This window comes from Natator depressus, chromosome 1 (assembly GCF_965152275.1).
Source record: "Natator depressus isolate rNatDep1 chromosome 1, rNatDep2.hap1, whole genome shotgun sequence".
Taxonomy (NCBI): domain Eukaryota; kingdom Metazoa; phylum Chordata; order Testudines; family Cheloniidae; genus Natator; species Natator depressus.
In genome coordinates, this window is record NC_134234.1 from 229,917,640 (window position 1) to 229,935,337 (window position 17,698).

General features: G+C 39.3%; 1 protein-coding gene across 1 annotated transcript; it reads left to right on the forward strand.

The window, feature by feature from the left end:
• Nucleotides 1-348: 348 nt before the first annotated feature.
• CMAS (cytidine monophosphate N-acetylneuraminic acid synthetase) lies at nt 349-16,781 on the forward strand. Its single transcript, XM_074949220.1, has 8 exons — nt 349-569; nt 2,597-2,739; nt 3,051-3,203; nt 6,181-6,314; nt 8,264-8,358; nt 9,204-9,375; nt 11,180-11,327; nt 11,859-16,781. Exons 1-8 carry the CDS (start codon nt 373-375, stop codon nt 12,065-12,067), a joined length of 1,251 nt encoding a protein of 416 aa, XP_074805321.1. The 5' UTR covers nt 349-372; the 3' UTR covers nt 12,068-16,781.
• The last annotated feature ends 917 nt before the right edge of the window (nt 16,782-17,698 follow it).

A 17,698-nucleotide genomic window follows, 5' to 3' on the forward strand; every position in this document is an offset into this window, starting at 1 on the left:
AAATCAGGACAGGAGGTGGGGGGGGTTAATAGGTGCCTATGTGAGAGAGACCCAAAAATCGGGACTGTCCCTGTAAAATCGGGACATCTGGTCAACCTGTGGGTTTGTTCTTCCTTGAACTCTTCTGAGATGTATTCCCTCCCTCCACCCTGTATTGGACAGGGCACCCCCTGCCCTCGCACCCTACCCTGTGCTGGGCACCAACCCCGCCCCCTCATCCTCTACAAGGCTTAATTGCCCCTCCCCCCCAGAAGGCTACAGCGCCAGAACTACATTTCCCGGCATGCTCCTGGCTGTGGGGGCCGCCCCGGGGGGCGGGGGCTGACGCGTGGCAGCCGGGGAGGAGGCGGGGCCGAGGCTCCCCAGAGGAAGATGGATTCGGCCGCTGCTTCAGCCAGCCCCGGGCCGGCGGCCGAGGCCGCGCAGCGCCCCCCCCCGCACATGGCTGCGTTGGTGCTGGCGCGCGGCGGCAGCAAGGGGATCCCGCTGAAGAACATCAAGCCCCTGGCCGGGGTCCCGCTCATCGGCTGGGTGCTGCGGGCGGCTATCGACGCCGGGGTCTTCCAGAGGTGCGCATGCGCGGGGAGCCCCTCCCTCCCCCTTTGCAGCCCCATCCCCTCAGGGAAGTTTTAATTAGCGACGTGTCTTGGTTTTAGGTTAACTAAATAATATACTTCTTGAGTGTTGTGATTCACATAGTAATATTACTTGTTAAAGTTACTGTATATTCATATACTTTGAATGTTATTAATATATTAATGTTAACGGTTACAATTACTCTTCATTAATTAATAGACTTCGATTTTCAAATTTAAATTAAGCCGCCACCTCCTGTCCCTTCTGCAGCACCTGAGTGCCGGGGAGCTGAGTTAGCTCCCATTGACCAGGAAGTACCCTGAGCCTTGGCTCTTATCCTGCATTTTATGCTGCCTAATGTGGAGATTATAGATATGCCATGATTATAGTGGCCTGCTAATTTTCTTCTTGCTGGCTGCATTCATGAACAGGACAGACACACCCATTTAATCTTTTAACTGCAGGAGGTACAGAACTGTTAGACAGAAATGGAATACGTTTTCCAGGTCCCTTTAAAGAACTTGAAGGGGAAATGTAAATATGTACAGGAGGAATAGCTCTTTGCTTAATGTAAAGGGCTGTGGGGTTTTTTAAACTGTTTAGTTTGAGATAGTTTTATTCCAGAACATGTGGAGATACCTGGAAACTAATATTCACTGCTGTGTAGTGGCTCACATGAGTGTTGTAATTTGTGACCTGGAGCTGCTGCCATCATTTATTTAATTTATTTATTTATTTATATTCTGATGATTGAATGGAAAAACTTATAAAAGATGAGCACCATTTATTGTGTGTAGTACAGTGAGAAAGATATTAGTATCCCTAAGACAAAACAAGGTTATTTTTTTTCTCTCAAGTTTTATTGGATTTGTTACATTTTGGGGTTCTTTAAATTTTAATTCTGATGGCAGTGGTTTCACACTCCATATGCCTGCATTTTGCAACAGTACACAATTAACCCAACCCTCCTTTTGCAAATATTTATCATTCCTGATAATCCTGCTATATTGGGGCTTATTGTGCCAGAATCTCTGTGGCTGTCATTTGATTAGCAGTCACTCGGGTGGGATTGAACCTATTGCATTTATTTTACTGTAGTTCCAGAATAAGCTAATTTATAACTGAATCCATGCAAACAGATGTGAATGGTCATTGCATTAACATCATCATAGCTTCTGAACTATGCAACTATTTCAAATTCAACATGGATTCATCTGAATAGACTGTTACAATGTGCCAAACAAATTAGAACACTCTAAAATAATGCATTTCCTACAGGTATGGAAGTGCAGACATCATAAAGTGTTAGATTACAATACCACTCAGCTTTTGCGGAAAATGGATTTTAATCTAATTTAACTTGGTTGGTTGGTTTCTGGTTTCTTATCCTGCTGGTGACTGCTGTAGTTTTACTAACACAAAATACCTAAACTAGTTCTTTTTCCAGATGCAGGCACTATTAAGGTGTGATGATTCTTAGGAGGTTAGTGAGCATTTGGACACCAGTTACCAGCCTTCACAGCAAGAATAAAAATTGGCCATCACTTTTCATCTTCAAAGAATTGGAGGCAAACTATTTCTTGGTATTCTGTGACAGGTGGTCACAGTTTGATGGCTTCACTTTGATGTCCTTGTGCTTCAAAACCAAGCCTAATACTTCTGTAACTGTATGTGAAACAGTGAGAGTGGCTAGGCTTGTAATTAGTTTGGCTGTCTAATTCAATCAGTGCTTAACTAGCAAAGAGTTTTATCTTGCTAAGTGCTTTCTTATGAGGCATCTACTAAAATGCAGCATTGACTTTAACTCCCATGATTGTAGTTGCTCCACTGACAATTTAGAAATGGGATGCAGACATCCAATTTAAACATTTGTCTCATTTGGTGTTCAGATTTCTACTGTCATGAGTAAGACTAGTAATCAGCCCATTAATGTTATACAGTGCATTTAGAGATTAGTGTTAATTCTTCTCTTGTGTTCTCTCTCTAATCATTCACGCTGTGTGTCTTTGTCTGCCAACAGTGTGTGGGTTTCCACAGATCACGATGAAATTGAGAAAGTGGCAAAGCAGTTTGGTGCGCAAGTCCATCGCAGAAGCTCTGAAGTATCTCAGGACTCTTCTACTTCTTTGGATGCCATCAAAGAGTTTCTTCTTCATCATAAGGGTATATTTGTTGCTATTGATTTAGGTCCCAATGTGTCAGGGTGCTCAATGCCCTTAACTCCCACTGAAATCAGTGAGGAAGGGGGTCTTTTTAAGAAAAAAATATTAATTAGTAATGCTATAGCAACAATTTTTTTAATGGCTAAAGTGAATCACTTAACCATATAACTTATGTATCTGTCATGGGATTTCTTTGGAATTGTATGTGTGTGTAAATAATGTTAATAGTCAAGTGGAAGTATTTTATTATTTATACGTATTGAATATTTCATACAAAGTTTCTCATTATGTATTTTATTTTTCATTCTTTAGAGGTTGATATTATAGGAAATATTCAGGCAACATCTCCTTGTTTACATCCTGATGATCTTATTAAAGTGGCAAAAATGATCCGAGAGGACGGCTTTGAGTGTGTATTCTCTGTTGTAAGACGGCATCTGTTTAGATGGAGTGAGATAAAAGGAGGTAATATTCTGAAGATCCTGATTATTACCATTGTTCATAAAGCTTCCAGTCTAGCAAGCTTTATGTTCATTATACTTGGAAGTGACATCAAAAGCATACATTTCATAATCAGAGGAACCCAAATAGCTTTGTCTTTTTTTAAATAGTGATGTTTTAATGTAGCTGTTAGTCACATTTATCATTTTGTTAATGTTCACTCGTTTGTTAGAGATGACCTGAAGCTCAAAGTACAAGTGTCACTACCATATTTAAACATAAAATTACTCTGTCAAAACCCCCTTGGTTTATGTCCCCCCACAGATAATATGCTATATGTCTATCAGACAGCAAAGGCTTGCATCTTCACTAGGAGAAAAAGTAGGTTCTTATCTCATGTTGGCTAACACGTGATAATTAACACGAGATAAAATCGTAGTGAAGACAAAGTAGTGGTAGTTTTAGTTGACAAAACAAGGGAACCCTAGGTTACCCCATAGTCTTTATCTTAACATGCTAACTTGTGTTATTTATTTAAATATTTTTCAGTTTTCTACATTTTCAAATAGATTGATTTCAATTACAACACAGAATACAAAGTGTACAGTGCTCACTTTATATTTTTTATTACAAATATTTGCACTGTAAAAAACAAGAGTATTTTTTAATTCACCTAATCCAAGTACTGCAGTGTAATCTCTTTATCATGAAACTTGAACTTACAAATGTAGAATTATGTACAAAAGAAACCTGCATTCAAAAATAAAACAATGTAAAACTTTAGAGCCTACAGGTCCAATCAGTCCTACTTCTTGTTCAGCCAATTGCTCAGACAAACAAGTTTGTTTACAGTTGCAGAAGATAATTCTGCCTGCTTGTTTACAATGTCACCTCAAAGTGAGAACAGGTTTTGCATGGCACTGTTGTAGCTGGCAAGATATTTACATGCCCGATGTGCTAAAGATTTATATGTCCCTTGATACTTTAACCACTATTCCAGAGGACGTGTTCATGGTGATGATGGGTTCTGCTTGAAAATGATCAAAAGCAGTGCGTATTGACATATATTCATTTTCATCATCTTAGTCAGATGCCACCAGCAATAAGTTGATTTTCTTTTTTGGTGGTTTGGGTTCTGTAGTTACCGCATCAGTGTGTTGCTCTTTTAAGAGTTCTGAAAGCATGCTCCACACCCCGTCCCTCTCAGATTTTGGAAGGCACTTCAGATTCTTAAACCTTGGGTTGAGTGCTGTAGCTATCTTCAGAAATTTCACATTGGTATTTTTTTGCATTTTGTCAAATTTGCAGTGAAGTGTTCTTAAAACGAACAACGTGCTGGGTCATCATCCGAGTCTGCTGTAACATGAAATATATGGCAGAATGTGAGTAAAACAGAGCAGGAGACATACTCTTCTCCCACAAGGAGTTCAGTCACAAATTTAATTAACGCATTATTTTTTAACGAGCATCATCAGCATGGAAGCATGTCCTCTGGAACGATGGCCAAAGCATGAAGAGGCATATAAATCTTTAGCGCATCTCGCATGTAAATATCTTGTGACGCCAGCTACAACAGTGCCATGCGAACGCCTGTTCTCACTTTCAGGTGCGTTGTAATTAAGAAGCAAGCAGCATTATCTCCCATAAATGTAAACACACTTGTTTCTCCTGGCGATTGGCTGAACAAGAAGTAGGATTGAGTGGACTTGTAGACTGTAAAGTTTTACATTGTTTTGTTTTTGAGTGCAGTATATAACCAAAAAAAACTACATTTGTAACTTGCACTTTCATGATAGAGATTGCACTACAGTACTTGTATGAGGTGAATTGAAAAATACTATTTCTTTTGTTTACAAATATTTTCACTGTAAGAATGATAATCAAAAATAATGAGTGCTGTACAGTTTGTATTATATGTTGTAATTGAAATAGGTATATTTGAAAATGTAGAAAAACATCCAAAAAGATTTAATACATTTCAGTTGGTATTCTATTAACAGTGTGATTAATCACAATTAATTTTTTTTAATCACGATTCATCTTTTTGAGTTAATCGCATGAGTTAACTCAAAATAATCACAGTTAACTGTGATTAATTGACAGCCCTACTTAAATACTTTTCACTAATCATTTATTTTATTCTATCAGAACAGGAACTCTTGAGTAACATTTTGCAAATTGCTTTGAAAATGAAAATTTAGCTGTAGCTTTTATTGTACAAGAGCCATAATACTATCATTTAGTGTACAAGTATCATCATACAGTCAGCTTTGTGTGCTTAATACATGTTCTCAGGCTTTCAGATCTAATGTGTCATCTCTGTTTCGAGATGCCAGTCCTGTACTATGTTGAGCACTCTCAAATCTCATTACCTTCAGTGGGGGACAAGATTACTTAACATCCCTCCAAGATAGTGTCCTGAGTGCTCCTAAAACTATCCCTCCCCCCCTCCTCCCCCCACATGGTGCAAGGAATTATTACAGAAGGAATAACATGGCGTGAGGATATGTGGTAGACATATAAGAAAAAAATACTGTTTTAAGATACATAGATGAATGACCTTTTTTTTAATTTCCCTAAAAAGGCAAAAAATACTCGGATTTTTCCATACAAGGTACTAGAAATGGTAATAGGAGAAGAGCAGTTTTTCTTTCACAGAGGCAGGGACACTCTAACAGGGTGAGGTGAGGGAAGGGGAAGGGCCATGGGGCAGGTTTTGGTCTGAAGACTTCTAAGATAGATGTGTTCTCTGCAAATTTGAATGGGGATCTTTCAGTTTTCTGTACAAGAAATATAGGGCATTCCTACACCTTGGGATCCAAAGTTACCGAGAGGGACAACAGTTCAATGATTCTTGCATACCTACCCTTACTGAAACAGGAATCAAAGTAGCTAGTGACTATTTTGTACCCTTAATTTCCCAGCAGCAAGTTATTTAAAGAAGAAAGTGACTCTAAACATAAGCTTTTATTTTTTCATTTTGTCATGATTTTGTTTACAGTTAACAAAGTGACAAAGCCCCAAAACCTGAATCCAGCAAAGCGGCCCCGGCGTCAGGATTGGGATGGAGAACTGTGTGAAAATGGATCATTTTACTTTGCTAAAAAGCACTTGATTGAAGGAGGCTGCTTACAAGTTAGTGCTTCTATTTTACAGGGCTTTTTAGAGTAATACCTCTTGTACTCTTTCATTATGGAGCTCAAAGCCCTTTGACGCTGGCAGTTGTGATGCATGTAATTGGCTATAGTAAGTTAAGGGGGGCGGGGAAGCAGATGCCAGGCAGAAAGGGTTGAAACCAGGTGTGTTGTAACTTATTATATGTAACCCTTAACTACTGTTTAACCCTCTGGCACTAGTAGGTACAGTTCTTATGATATAGCTTTCTTAAAGAATTTGCACAAGAAGACTGTGTATCCTTAGGCCTATAAAAGTGCAGTATTAGAATTCCTATTGGAACTCCAGGATTCGGTTCTATGACTCTTAATTCAACTGAGTATTCCTTATGCATTGACTTCAGTGGAATTGCTTACTTACGTAAGAATTTTAGGCTCAAGCCCCCAATGTGGCATGTAGATAAAGAGGGCTGTGGCTATATTACCAACTTCCTTGTGACTTTTAGCAAGTACTTAATCTCTCTACCTCAGTTTCCCTATTGGTAAAATGAAGATAATGCTTATCTCACAAGGCTTAATTGACTAACTTTGCAGAGTGCTTTGAATCCTTTAGTTTTAGAAATGCAAAATATTTCTAAAAACTTACAGGACTCAGTCCTGAGTTGTGTTCCACTTCATTTGGAACGGAAAGCAGATGATTCTCCCATGCTGGAGGGATCCTTTGAAGTGGGTTAGTTACCAGATGGTGCAGAACTGGTGTATCTTACTCCTACATACCCCTCTTCTGTAGCCTGCAACATAAGGGATGTATCCGGGAAGGGGTGTGCTGTACTCCCACACTCTTGGAGCTCACAGCCAACTAACACACATTAGTAAAGCTCCAAGGCTAGTGTAGACCTGGCTCTTGGATGAAGTAGCTGTAATTGGCTCCCCTTGCACAGAAGGTTGTCCCAGCTGAGACTGTTAGCCATGCTGTGTAAGTTTTGTCTTGCAGCCAACTTCATTCAGTGTTGCAACATTATCATGTTAGCTGCAGAGGAAGCAATTAAACATAATAGCTCTTTGGCTTCTTACTAAAGAGATAGTTGAGCCTATTTATTGTCAGCATCCACTTTCTACAATAATATTTTGGCATTATCTGAGATTTTCCACTAAGAGCTGGTCTTTCTGAAGCTGAAAATGAAATCCTTTTTTTAATCTTAATTCTTCGATGCTAAGGTGCAGTGTCCAGTCTGCCCATCAGAGTTGTACACAGCAACTATTATTCAGGGCATGGTTCCTATGTACTAAACTGGAAATGTACTCTGCAGTAAAGTGAAAAGCCGTTTAGAGCCTTGTGCTGAATAGTGCAACAGAAAAATCAGTGACTTTTTTCACTTAATATTAATAACTTGCTACTTCTAGAGGGTGCCTTCCATCAGAGGAAGTCAAAATGATTTACAAACATTAAGTATTTCTCATAACAACTCTCTGAGAGATCAGTAGTCTGAACTCCATTTTACAGATGGGGAAACTGAGGCACAAAAGACTGTGTCTTGCCCACCATGCTGTAAGAGATCCAGAAATCCTGAGATAAGAGAGTCTGTCTTGCCAGTAAATAGTTGTACGGAGTCAGAACTAACTGTGCCGCGGTCTCTTTTCCCACTATATGACGTAGTGAAGTCAGTATGGTTTAGTGATGAAAGTCTTTGTGTCTGTTTCCTTGGCTGTAAAATAAGAGTAATAAAGTGCTTTACAAAAATGAGTTTGTAAAAGTCTAGGATGAAAAGCACTGTGCAAGTGGAAAGTAGTATTAACAAATGTTTGTTTTTTCCAGCTAAGTAAGTTGATCACTACTGTATATGGAGTTACAAATATTTAGTCCTCTTCATTTAGTCCTGAAAGCTACACGCTTCTGTCTTTAAGTTGCTCTTGTGTTAGCTACTGATATGAAGTATGGGGAATAATACAACTGAAATCAAATTTGTTTAGGGTGGAAAAGTGATCTACTATGAAATGCGTGCTGAACGCAGCGTGGATATAGACATAGACATCGATTGGCCTATTGCAGAGCAAAGAGTGCTGAGGTAAAAAGGAAGGTTTTGAAAGTTCAGTATTTATTATAATTGTGATGCATTTTGTCAGTTGATCTTGAATATCAGCCTTTAAGTGTTAGTATGACCAAAATTTGATCGATCTGTTTTTTTTCAATGTTGATGTTTGTTTAAAGAAACAGCTTAGGTCAAAGACATTTGAGTAACTATTTTTCTCCCTATCCCTGCACCACCTCCTAAGGCTGTTGAGATCAGCTGAATTGGCCTTGTTCTCGGTTCTGCGCTTTCAGCCTGGGGGTAGGTGATTCAAAAACCCCGTCTTAACATAGCACTTCTTTAGTATGTCCCACTCAGACTCTGTCCAAGGCTTTGTGTAAGATCTCCATGCAGACACCATGCCTACTTCTGTGTTTGTAAAACAGGGCCTACATTAGGATTAGGCACCACAGACACTACTGTAATGTAAAGGTTAAGTAATACTTTGGTCATTGTATCTGTGACCCCTTTTTCCACATTTTTTTCTTAAAATAAGTGCTATAAAACATAACTCGCTGTTCTAAAGAAAATAAAACGGTTGCTATTTTTAAAAAAAATTAAAATGGACAACATGGGCAACTTGTCTTTCGCCACAGAGCTGTGTTTGTTAGTAAGTTTTTTGTTTTTTCAGGTTTTGAGAAATACAGATTCATTTATTCTGCATTTATCTTTGGGGGTATATTGTGAAAACTAAGACGTCAGGGAGTCTTTCTTCTTGTGAAAGTAACCAAGAATCACAAACCAAGATCCTTTGCTTTGCATTAATGGGTTACTTTTTATTTTAATTATTTTAAATGTAATTCCAAAGAGTTCCATCCTGAAATGATAGCTTCTTTGTCTAGATATGGATATTTTGGTAAAGAGCCGCTAAAGGAGGTGAAGCTACTGGTTTGCAACATTGATGGGTGTCTCACCAATGGTCACATTTATTTGTCAGAAGATCAAAAAGAAATAATCTCTTATGATGTTAGAGATGCTGTTGGGATTTCCTTATTAAAGAAAAGAGGAGTTCAGGTAAGCATCCTTTTTGTTCCTTGTTTAACTTCCACACCGTGAACTTTTAAAAATTAAAATAGAGGTGGGGCAGGGCACTTCTGAGAACAATTTTGATTAAGCCATCTGAGCACCACAGTATACTCGGATGGTGGTAACCGTAGGATCTCTAGTTCTTGTGTGGTTATGACAAGTTTCTAGATCTCAGTCATACTTGCGTTGACATTTGCGCTAGTTTTCCCAAGACGCGGGGAAGGAATTTGTATAATATTGTGTTGGCACCACTCATGTTGCATGTGCTGCTGATCTGGAGCGCATGCTGAGCAGTAGTCCTTTATCTCAGTAATTGTGTGGCTCCTACTCGCCATAGTATCTAAGTTCCTCATGAACCTTAATGAATTTGTCATCACAAAAGCCCTCTGAGCTACAGAAGCACTATTATCCCCTTGTGATAGATGGGGAGTTGAGACACAAGATTAACTGACTTGCCCAAGGTTACACAAGAAGTGTGTAGAGAGAGGAAATTAAGCGCAGATCATTGGAGTCCTGATCTAGTGCTTTTAACCACAAGATCATCCATCCTTCATCTCAGAAGTCCTAAGAGTTCAAGACAAGTGAAAAAACTAAAACCACATTGTTTTAAGTTGCTTTCCTTAATCATTAAATTCTGCCTTAGTGAAGATCTTACACGTGTGTAAGATCTTCAGTTGGTGCAGGATCAGTCCTATAAATCAAACTTACATTTACTGTACTGCCTGATTGATTCAGCCAGGGAGAACTTCCCAGTGCAGGAACTGAGTAAGATAGCTGCATGCTGTTTTATGAGGCCCCTGTTGCAGCTCTTGGGGGACACAACAAAGGTAGGGGTGGGGCGGGGCGGGGCAGAGACCTGGTAGTTGCTGCTATGGTGATTCTGTGAATCACTGTTGCCTATAGACTGCTTGTCTTGGGCTGCCAAAGTATGTCTGAGCCCATTTCTGTACCCTAGTATTGGGAATTGTGAGGGGGTCCAAAGATGTCACAAAACCCCTGGGGCTGTGAGTTTTGTTCTGCACCTCAGTGTATACCACGGACATATGGTATCTTGCTCTGCGCACAACTCCCATTGATTCTAAATATAAAATGATGAGTGCAGAGTATTCACTGACCACTTGCAGCACAGACTGGAAAGGAGAATTTTGCCTATACATTTTTTTTTTTTTTTTAAACAAAAACACACGTAAGTGGTTTTAACTTTTGTTTTACCCTACAAAATGCTTTGTTCCTAGCTTTCAAATACAAAGTGTACTTCCAACATTTACTTTCAGTGTTTATGTAGCTCTTTCTTTTAGAATTTTGCTGAAACTCCAGAGCCCCGAGTGCAAATCACAAGAATATTACTAGACGGAGAAATCATGGAAAATATTTCAAATACATGTGTACAAATATTGTAGAAAGATATTTGTATTGCCCTGTGTGGTTTAGATTAGCTGTTGAGACCTTCGGGCATTTGATAGCCAGCACACCACGATTGTGACAACCAATATTTCATTTAACAATGGTGGCATGTGTTGTGTTTAAAGAGAGAAATGAGAATTTGTGTTTTGAGAATTAGAAGGAAACCTATGTATGGATAAATCACTCTTCCCTAATGACTAGAAATGCAAGGTCAATAATGTGGTCTTGCATCCTAATCAGCTCTGTTTTGAGTCCAAAAGAGATACTTCAGCTATGGAATGCTAGTGCCTTTATCAGAGATTTTCTAAAAGCAATTTCCAGTACGATCATTCAAAAGTCACTTTGTGTCTGTATATGGAGTTTATTCTAATTTGACTTGATTTAATAGGTATGGCTAATCTCTGAAAGATGTTCCAAGACTATTTCTGCTATGAAATTGGATTGTGAGGTGATAGTGAGTGTGACACACAAACTACGAGTTGTGGAAGACTGGATTAATAAAATGAGTTTATCCTGGAAAGAAGTGGCTTACTTAGGTTAGTTTCTTTTTTTATAATGAAACTTCATGCAACATACACAGGTCCAGTTAAATAATACATAGTATGGCTTATCTTCAAAGCACTTTGCCAGTAGTTTAATAGGAAAGATTAATAACCAAATTGCTGAAAGCTCTGATTCTACTGTGCAAAGGGTTTTTCAATTAACAGTTAAGGGCCCAATCCTCCAAACACTTGTGTAAAGCTAAACGAGTGCTTGAATAGTTCCATATACTTTAAAGGCACTACTCTTGTGTATAAAGTTATGCATGATCTTAAGTATCTGCAAGATCTGGCCCTTAATATTTTTCTCGTCTTGTAGCCACTACCTGTAAATTTTACATCTCTCATTTAGGTTTAGTAAGGGTTGATTGATTCCAGTTTGTGAGGTGCTTTTGATATCCTCAGGTGAAAAATGCTGTAAAAATAAAAATTATTTTTTAAATTTATTAACCAAGTTGCAATTCATCACATTCAAGAGAAAATGCTTAGTTATCTCACTTCAACATATCTAAATTCCCCCTTTGATAGGAAATGAAGAATCGGATGTGGACTGCTTAAAGAAAGCTGGCATGAGCGGTGTTCCTGCAGATGCTTGCGCCACTGCTCAGAAGGCTGCTGGCTACATTTGTAAAAGTAATGGTGGCCGTGGTGCCATTCGGGAGTTTGCAGAACACATATTCCTGCTAATGGAAAAAGTGAATTCACAGGAAAGAAAGCTAAATGATCTGAAGAACTAATGAGGAAAAACCCAATTCCACCCCCTTCCCCCACAGGATAAAGTCTGCCTTTACTTTGCACAATGGCTTGCATTTGTTTGACGTTTCCACAGAGTTAAAAGGGTATTGTCAACAAGTTCAGGTCCCTATATTGGTTTAATTTTAATATAATTATTAATATAAATGCTTTCAGACATATAAGCATAATGAAAAGGTTTTTGTGTGTGTTTGTGAAACAAAATTGCAGCGTTGTTATGGCGTGAGAACCACAAAGTAAAACCGGTTATTCTGTATTGACTGTCCAAGCTGAGTGAAGTGCAAAACATCAGTGGCATAAATGGTGAAAGAGATGTAATTTTAACTTTAGATCTTCTTTCTTACTAACAAAATTTTAGTTCATAAAGAGAAGGAAATTTGGAGTTGGAAATCTCTTCTTCATGACTTTGCCACCTGGGTATAAAATGCTGCTATTCTGAAAGGGCCTGTTCCAATGTTGTTTAAGCATTAGAGTGAGCTTTTAGTGACTGCACAAGGTGTAAGGCAATAGAAAAGCAGTCCTGTGGGGTTTGTTTTGTTTTTAGCCTGCTACTAGAGTGAGCTTATTTTGTCTTACAACCATATCTCTTCCAGAATATGCACAAACTTGTGCTTATTAGAACTGATTCACAAAATCATAACTGCTGCTTTCTCATACTATAAGTAGTGCCTAAAATACTGTAAAATGAGTTAATACAGTAAAAGCTTTTTTATCTAGCACCCCACCAACCAGCAAGTTCTCTAAACCAGCATTTCTGATCTGCACTGAAAGTCTGGTGGATAGTGTGGTTGGTGTGGGGCTGGCAGGAGGATGGGGTGTGGGAGGGGCTGCGGGGCATGCTCTGGGAGAGAGTTTGGGTCCAGGAGGGGGATTGGGGTCCGGGAAGGGCTCATGGTGCTGGATGGAGGGAGGGGGCGCTCACCTCCGGCAGCTCCCCCTAAGCAGCTCCCCATCCCTGCTGTTGCTGGCGGAGGTGTGGCCAGGCGGCTCTGCAGGCACACTACCTCCGTCCCTGTCCCTGACCATTGACTCCGCAGCTCCCAGCCCATTGGCTGGGAACCACAGCCAGAGGGAGCTGTGGCCGGGGGGTGGGGGGGCAGCGCCTGCAGACAGAGGCAGCGTGCCTGCTTGCAGAGCCATCTGGCTGCACCTCCACCAGGAGCATCAGGGATGGGGAGCCGCTGGAGGTGAGCCCCCGCATCCAGCACCTCGAGTCCCTCCCGTGCCCCAGCCCTAAGCCCTCCGCCCCCGGACCCAAACTCCCCCTCTGAGTCCGTGCCTTGCAGCCCCTCTTACGCCCCTGCCCCACAGCCATCCCCCAGCACTCCAAACCCCTACCTCTGAGTTAACTGGCATTTTTAATTTACCAGCACCCTCCATTTCCCTACCATGCCAGTTAAAAAAGCTTTTATTGTAATGGTATAAAAATATTGTGTGATTAATACAGACTTTTTGTTACTTTTGGCTGAATCCACTAAAATCTCATGCATGGCTTATGATGTCAGATGGGTGAGCACAAAATTTATTTTTTGCTAATCCACCAGACCATGAAATAATGCTTTCTGTGGAGTCTACTCATTTTACAATATTTGGGCCTAATCCAATTTGGTATTGTACACCTCCTGCAAGGTATTGGTCACTCTTGACTCCTATTGAACTCATTATTGGGGGTCGATGCTTTGCACCTCTTGCAAATCTGGCACTATGGCCTTAGTCCAGCAAAGCGCTTGGTACATACTTCATTTTTAGTATGTGAGTAGTCCTATTGATTTCAGGATTGTGCCTTATATTGCAAAGCTGATGTCACTGGGACTACTTACATGCTTAAAATTAATCATGTTTTCCAGTGCTTTCTGAACAGGAGGCTAAATTTGCTGGTAAGTGGAACTTTTGAGACAGTTCTGTTGCGGAAACTGTTTTTCTCCAAAGGCTGCACTTTCTCATTGTGAATATTCGTGTGGGATCACTGAAAGGAGATGTGTCACCACTTAAAATTTTCAGTATGTGAATGTAATTGCTGGAAAAACTATAGTTTGTATCTATATCTCTTGGTATAAATCATGGCTTTTTTTATATCATGTTAATTTATTGATGATTTATAAATTGGTGCCCCCCCCCCCCCTTTAAAAATGCCTTGGTAATGTATTCATACCTCCATGGATTTGTAAATATAAGGAGTTCTTCAAGAACAGCGCTTAAAAATGCAAATCTATTTCTAATCTTCTATTTATCAGGGGGTCAAATTCAACCATAGGTTATGCTAAAAAAAAAAAAAAAATCCCACTAATTTTTAATAGGAGCTGCATGTATATAACTGAAGGCCATATAATAAAAATTATTTACAGTTCAGATAACTTTCAAACGACATGTTAAATTATAGCGGTATCAGTTTTGGGAATTCAGTATGGATGTATTGCCTATCACCTCCTTTTACTGTTCAGTTAATATGGTATATCTAATCATTTGTTGCTCTTTTATTATTTATTTACTTTGTTATAACTGGTATAATGCTTAAAACTGACTATTTTTTTTTCCAATTTATTTGTTGTAGGATTCCTTGTGAATTGTTTCCTTATTGCAATAATCACTACAAAATTATCATTGAAGTATTTCTTTGTGGAAAACGTAGAGTTTTGCATAAGATGAGTTACAGGAACTCTGTCAACAGGTATAGGAAAAGCTGGACATATTTTGGACTAAGCAGCAGCCCCTTTGACAGTGTCCCTTTTAACTCATGTAGACTCAATAGTGGTAAAACTGCAGAAGTTGTACCATTTACGGCCATGACTCAGGAAGGTACTTAAGATGGTGCCTCGCTTAAATTAGTCACATGTTTAATTTGCTTGCTTAGTGAAGGTCTATATAGTCATGTTTGAATAAATGTTTATTATGGATGGGTAATTTAAAGCAGGGTGAAGGTCACTGTACTAAATTTGCTTCCTTTCTCCTCTACATTAGAGGCAGCAGACTTAATGTATGAAATTTTTGAATACTTGGAGTTATAAAAACAAAATAGTACTATGTATACACAAGAAATCTGGTATCTCTTTTTGTCTAGTGGGCAGAAAGAATTGATAGCTGTTAAATAAAATGTTCACATTTCTGCCAAAATACTTCATCATTTTATTTTTGTTGAAAATGTCTTAATACGAGCATTTTGTATACAACATACATAAGAAGTTTACAGCAGCAAGGGTTATCAGAGAAGGTACTTCTGGGGTAATTTTAAAAAGCCTTATGACTACTTGGGTGTCTGATTTAGGCTCTTACTGAGAAAATACTTAAGCACATGCTTAAAGTTGATGGGACTGCTCCTAGTGCATCAAGTTAAGCATGTGTGTAAGTTGGTGCAGGATCTGGACTTTAGGTGACCTGGGTTCAAATGCTTGCTCTGCCACAGGCATCTTGTGACCTTTCGCAAGTCACTAAGCCTCTGTGTGCTTCCATTCCTCATCTACAGTTTCCTATGTAAGGGTGTGTTGTGAGCATAAATACATTAAGGATTGTGAGACACTTAGGTACCACAGTAACGGCAGCCATGGAAGTATGTTAGATTAATAATGTTGAGATATTTTGTATAGCCATTGAACTTCAAATTAGATGAGAGAAATCCCTGAGCAGTTGTTTCTTGTCATGGAAATTGTCCAAGGTTTTTATTGCAAAGTTTCTTTGGGTAGTAGGGTGTAAAGATGTTTAAAGAATCTTTGACAATGTGGACTTCTCAAGTTTCACCAAACAAATAAAAGATAAGAAGCCTCATGTAATCTATTCATGTATAGATAAAATATGCGTGAATATACATTAATTGGTCAACTGGCAGTTAAATAGGCAGGTTTCTTTAACCTTTTAGTATAAAATTATGTATGGAGTTCCATATAGATGAAGAATGAAGTTTCCATGCAAATACTGTACTCTTTCAAATTTGATTATCACAACAATGGAGTATATCCAGTGAAGGTGGACGTTCTTAATGCACAAATTAGTGGGTTTTTTTGTTTTTTAATACAAACCTAATAATTTACCCTAAGCCTGGGCCTTCATCATGTCTCTAAAAGTGGATCTGCACTGCCGAGTGTCCTCCTAACTCGGCTGCTGCCACTCTTGCATCTGTTTCAGCAATCTGTGCTTGGGTATGTGAAGGTAAGATTGAACCCTCTGATTTTACTGTGCTTTAAAGGCCAGCCCAGTGGTTCTGTGGTGGCATAACTTCTAAATTGTGCAGAACAGGTTCAGAAATCTGAGGACAAGGTACCATTTTCAAATAGTATTCCAACCGTGGATTGGCCTGCAAGAGCGGCGCCATTATTTGTTGATTGATTTCTCTGTAAGTGTGTGTGTGTGGTGTAAATTGCAGTATACTGTAGCCTACAAGCTAAACACTTTTAAAGCAGTACATGTTGCCATCCACCATTTATTTATACTGAATCTGATCTCTGATTCATCCAGGCCACTATCCTGCCAGTTCAGAGCTATTTCCTGTAGTGCGATCCTAAGAGGTTTTTTTTTGTCCAGGCCTGTTACTTACACACACACACACACCCCTACATCTTTTAGGTGCCCATTCAAGTGATTGACAAAAAAAGTTTGCATAACAGCAGTGTTCTCCTAACATGGGGGGAGAGAATTATGACCACTACAGGAAGTCTGTAGCAGAGCATAGTATTGAATCCCCATTTCCTGTGTTTCAGTGCACTGTTTTCCCCACAAGGCTAACCTTTCCATCTTGAATTTTGCTGCCATAAATCCTAGATGCTGATGTGGCTAGTAAGTTTTTTTTTCAAAGCTTTTAAGATAAACGATTACATGGTATAACTATTAATAACTAATTGTTGTGTCCCCCTGTGCTGTAGGTAATGTTAATCCCCAGTTTATGGATGGGGAAACTGAAGTAGGGCAGTTATAACTTTCCCATGATTACAGAGGGAGTTGTATCACAGCTGGAATTAGAATTCAGAAGTTCCTGACTCCCAGTCCTCTGCTCAGCCCACAAGACTACACCTCTTCCAATAGCTGCTTCCTGCATTAGCGTAGTACAGAAATAATTTCTAAAGTATTCAAAATGGCACATGAGATTGAGAATCCTAGAAATATAGGGCTGGAAGGGAACTCAAGGGGTCATCTAGTCCAGCTCCCTCATGTTGATTAGTATACATAGACCCTCCTTGTCTGGTTTTTGTATCACCTGTTCTTAGAAACCTGCAAGGATGGGGATTCCACAGCTTCCCTAGGTAACATGTTTCAGAGCTTAATTACCTTTCTAGTTAAGTTTTTATGTAACCTGAATCTTCTTTGCTGCAAATTAAGCCAATTGATTCTAGTACCCTCAGTGGACATGGAGAACATGGAGTCCTCTTTATATCAACTTTTTATATATTTGAAAGCTGTCATCAGGTTCCAACCCCCCACCCCTCAGAATTCTCTGCAGCAGACTAAATATACCTAATACTTTCAGCCTTTCCTCATAGGTCACATTTGCTCTGGACTCTCCAGTTTGTTCAAGTCATTCTTAAAGTGGGCTGCCCAAACTGGATATAATAATCCCACTGAGGCTCAGCAGTGCTGACTAGAGCAAAAGAATTACTACATGAAACCTCTGCATGATTTTTGCTGAGCCT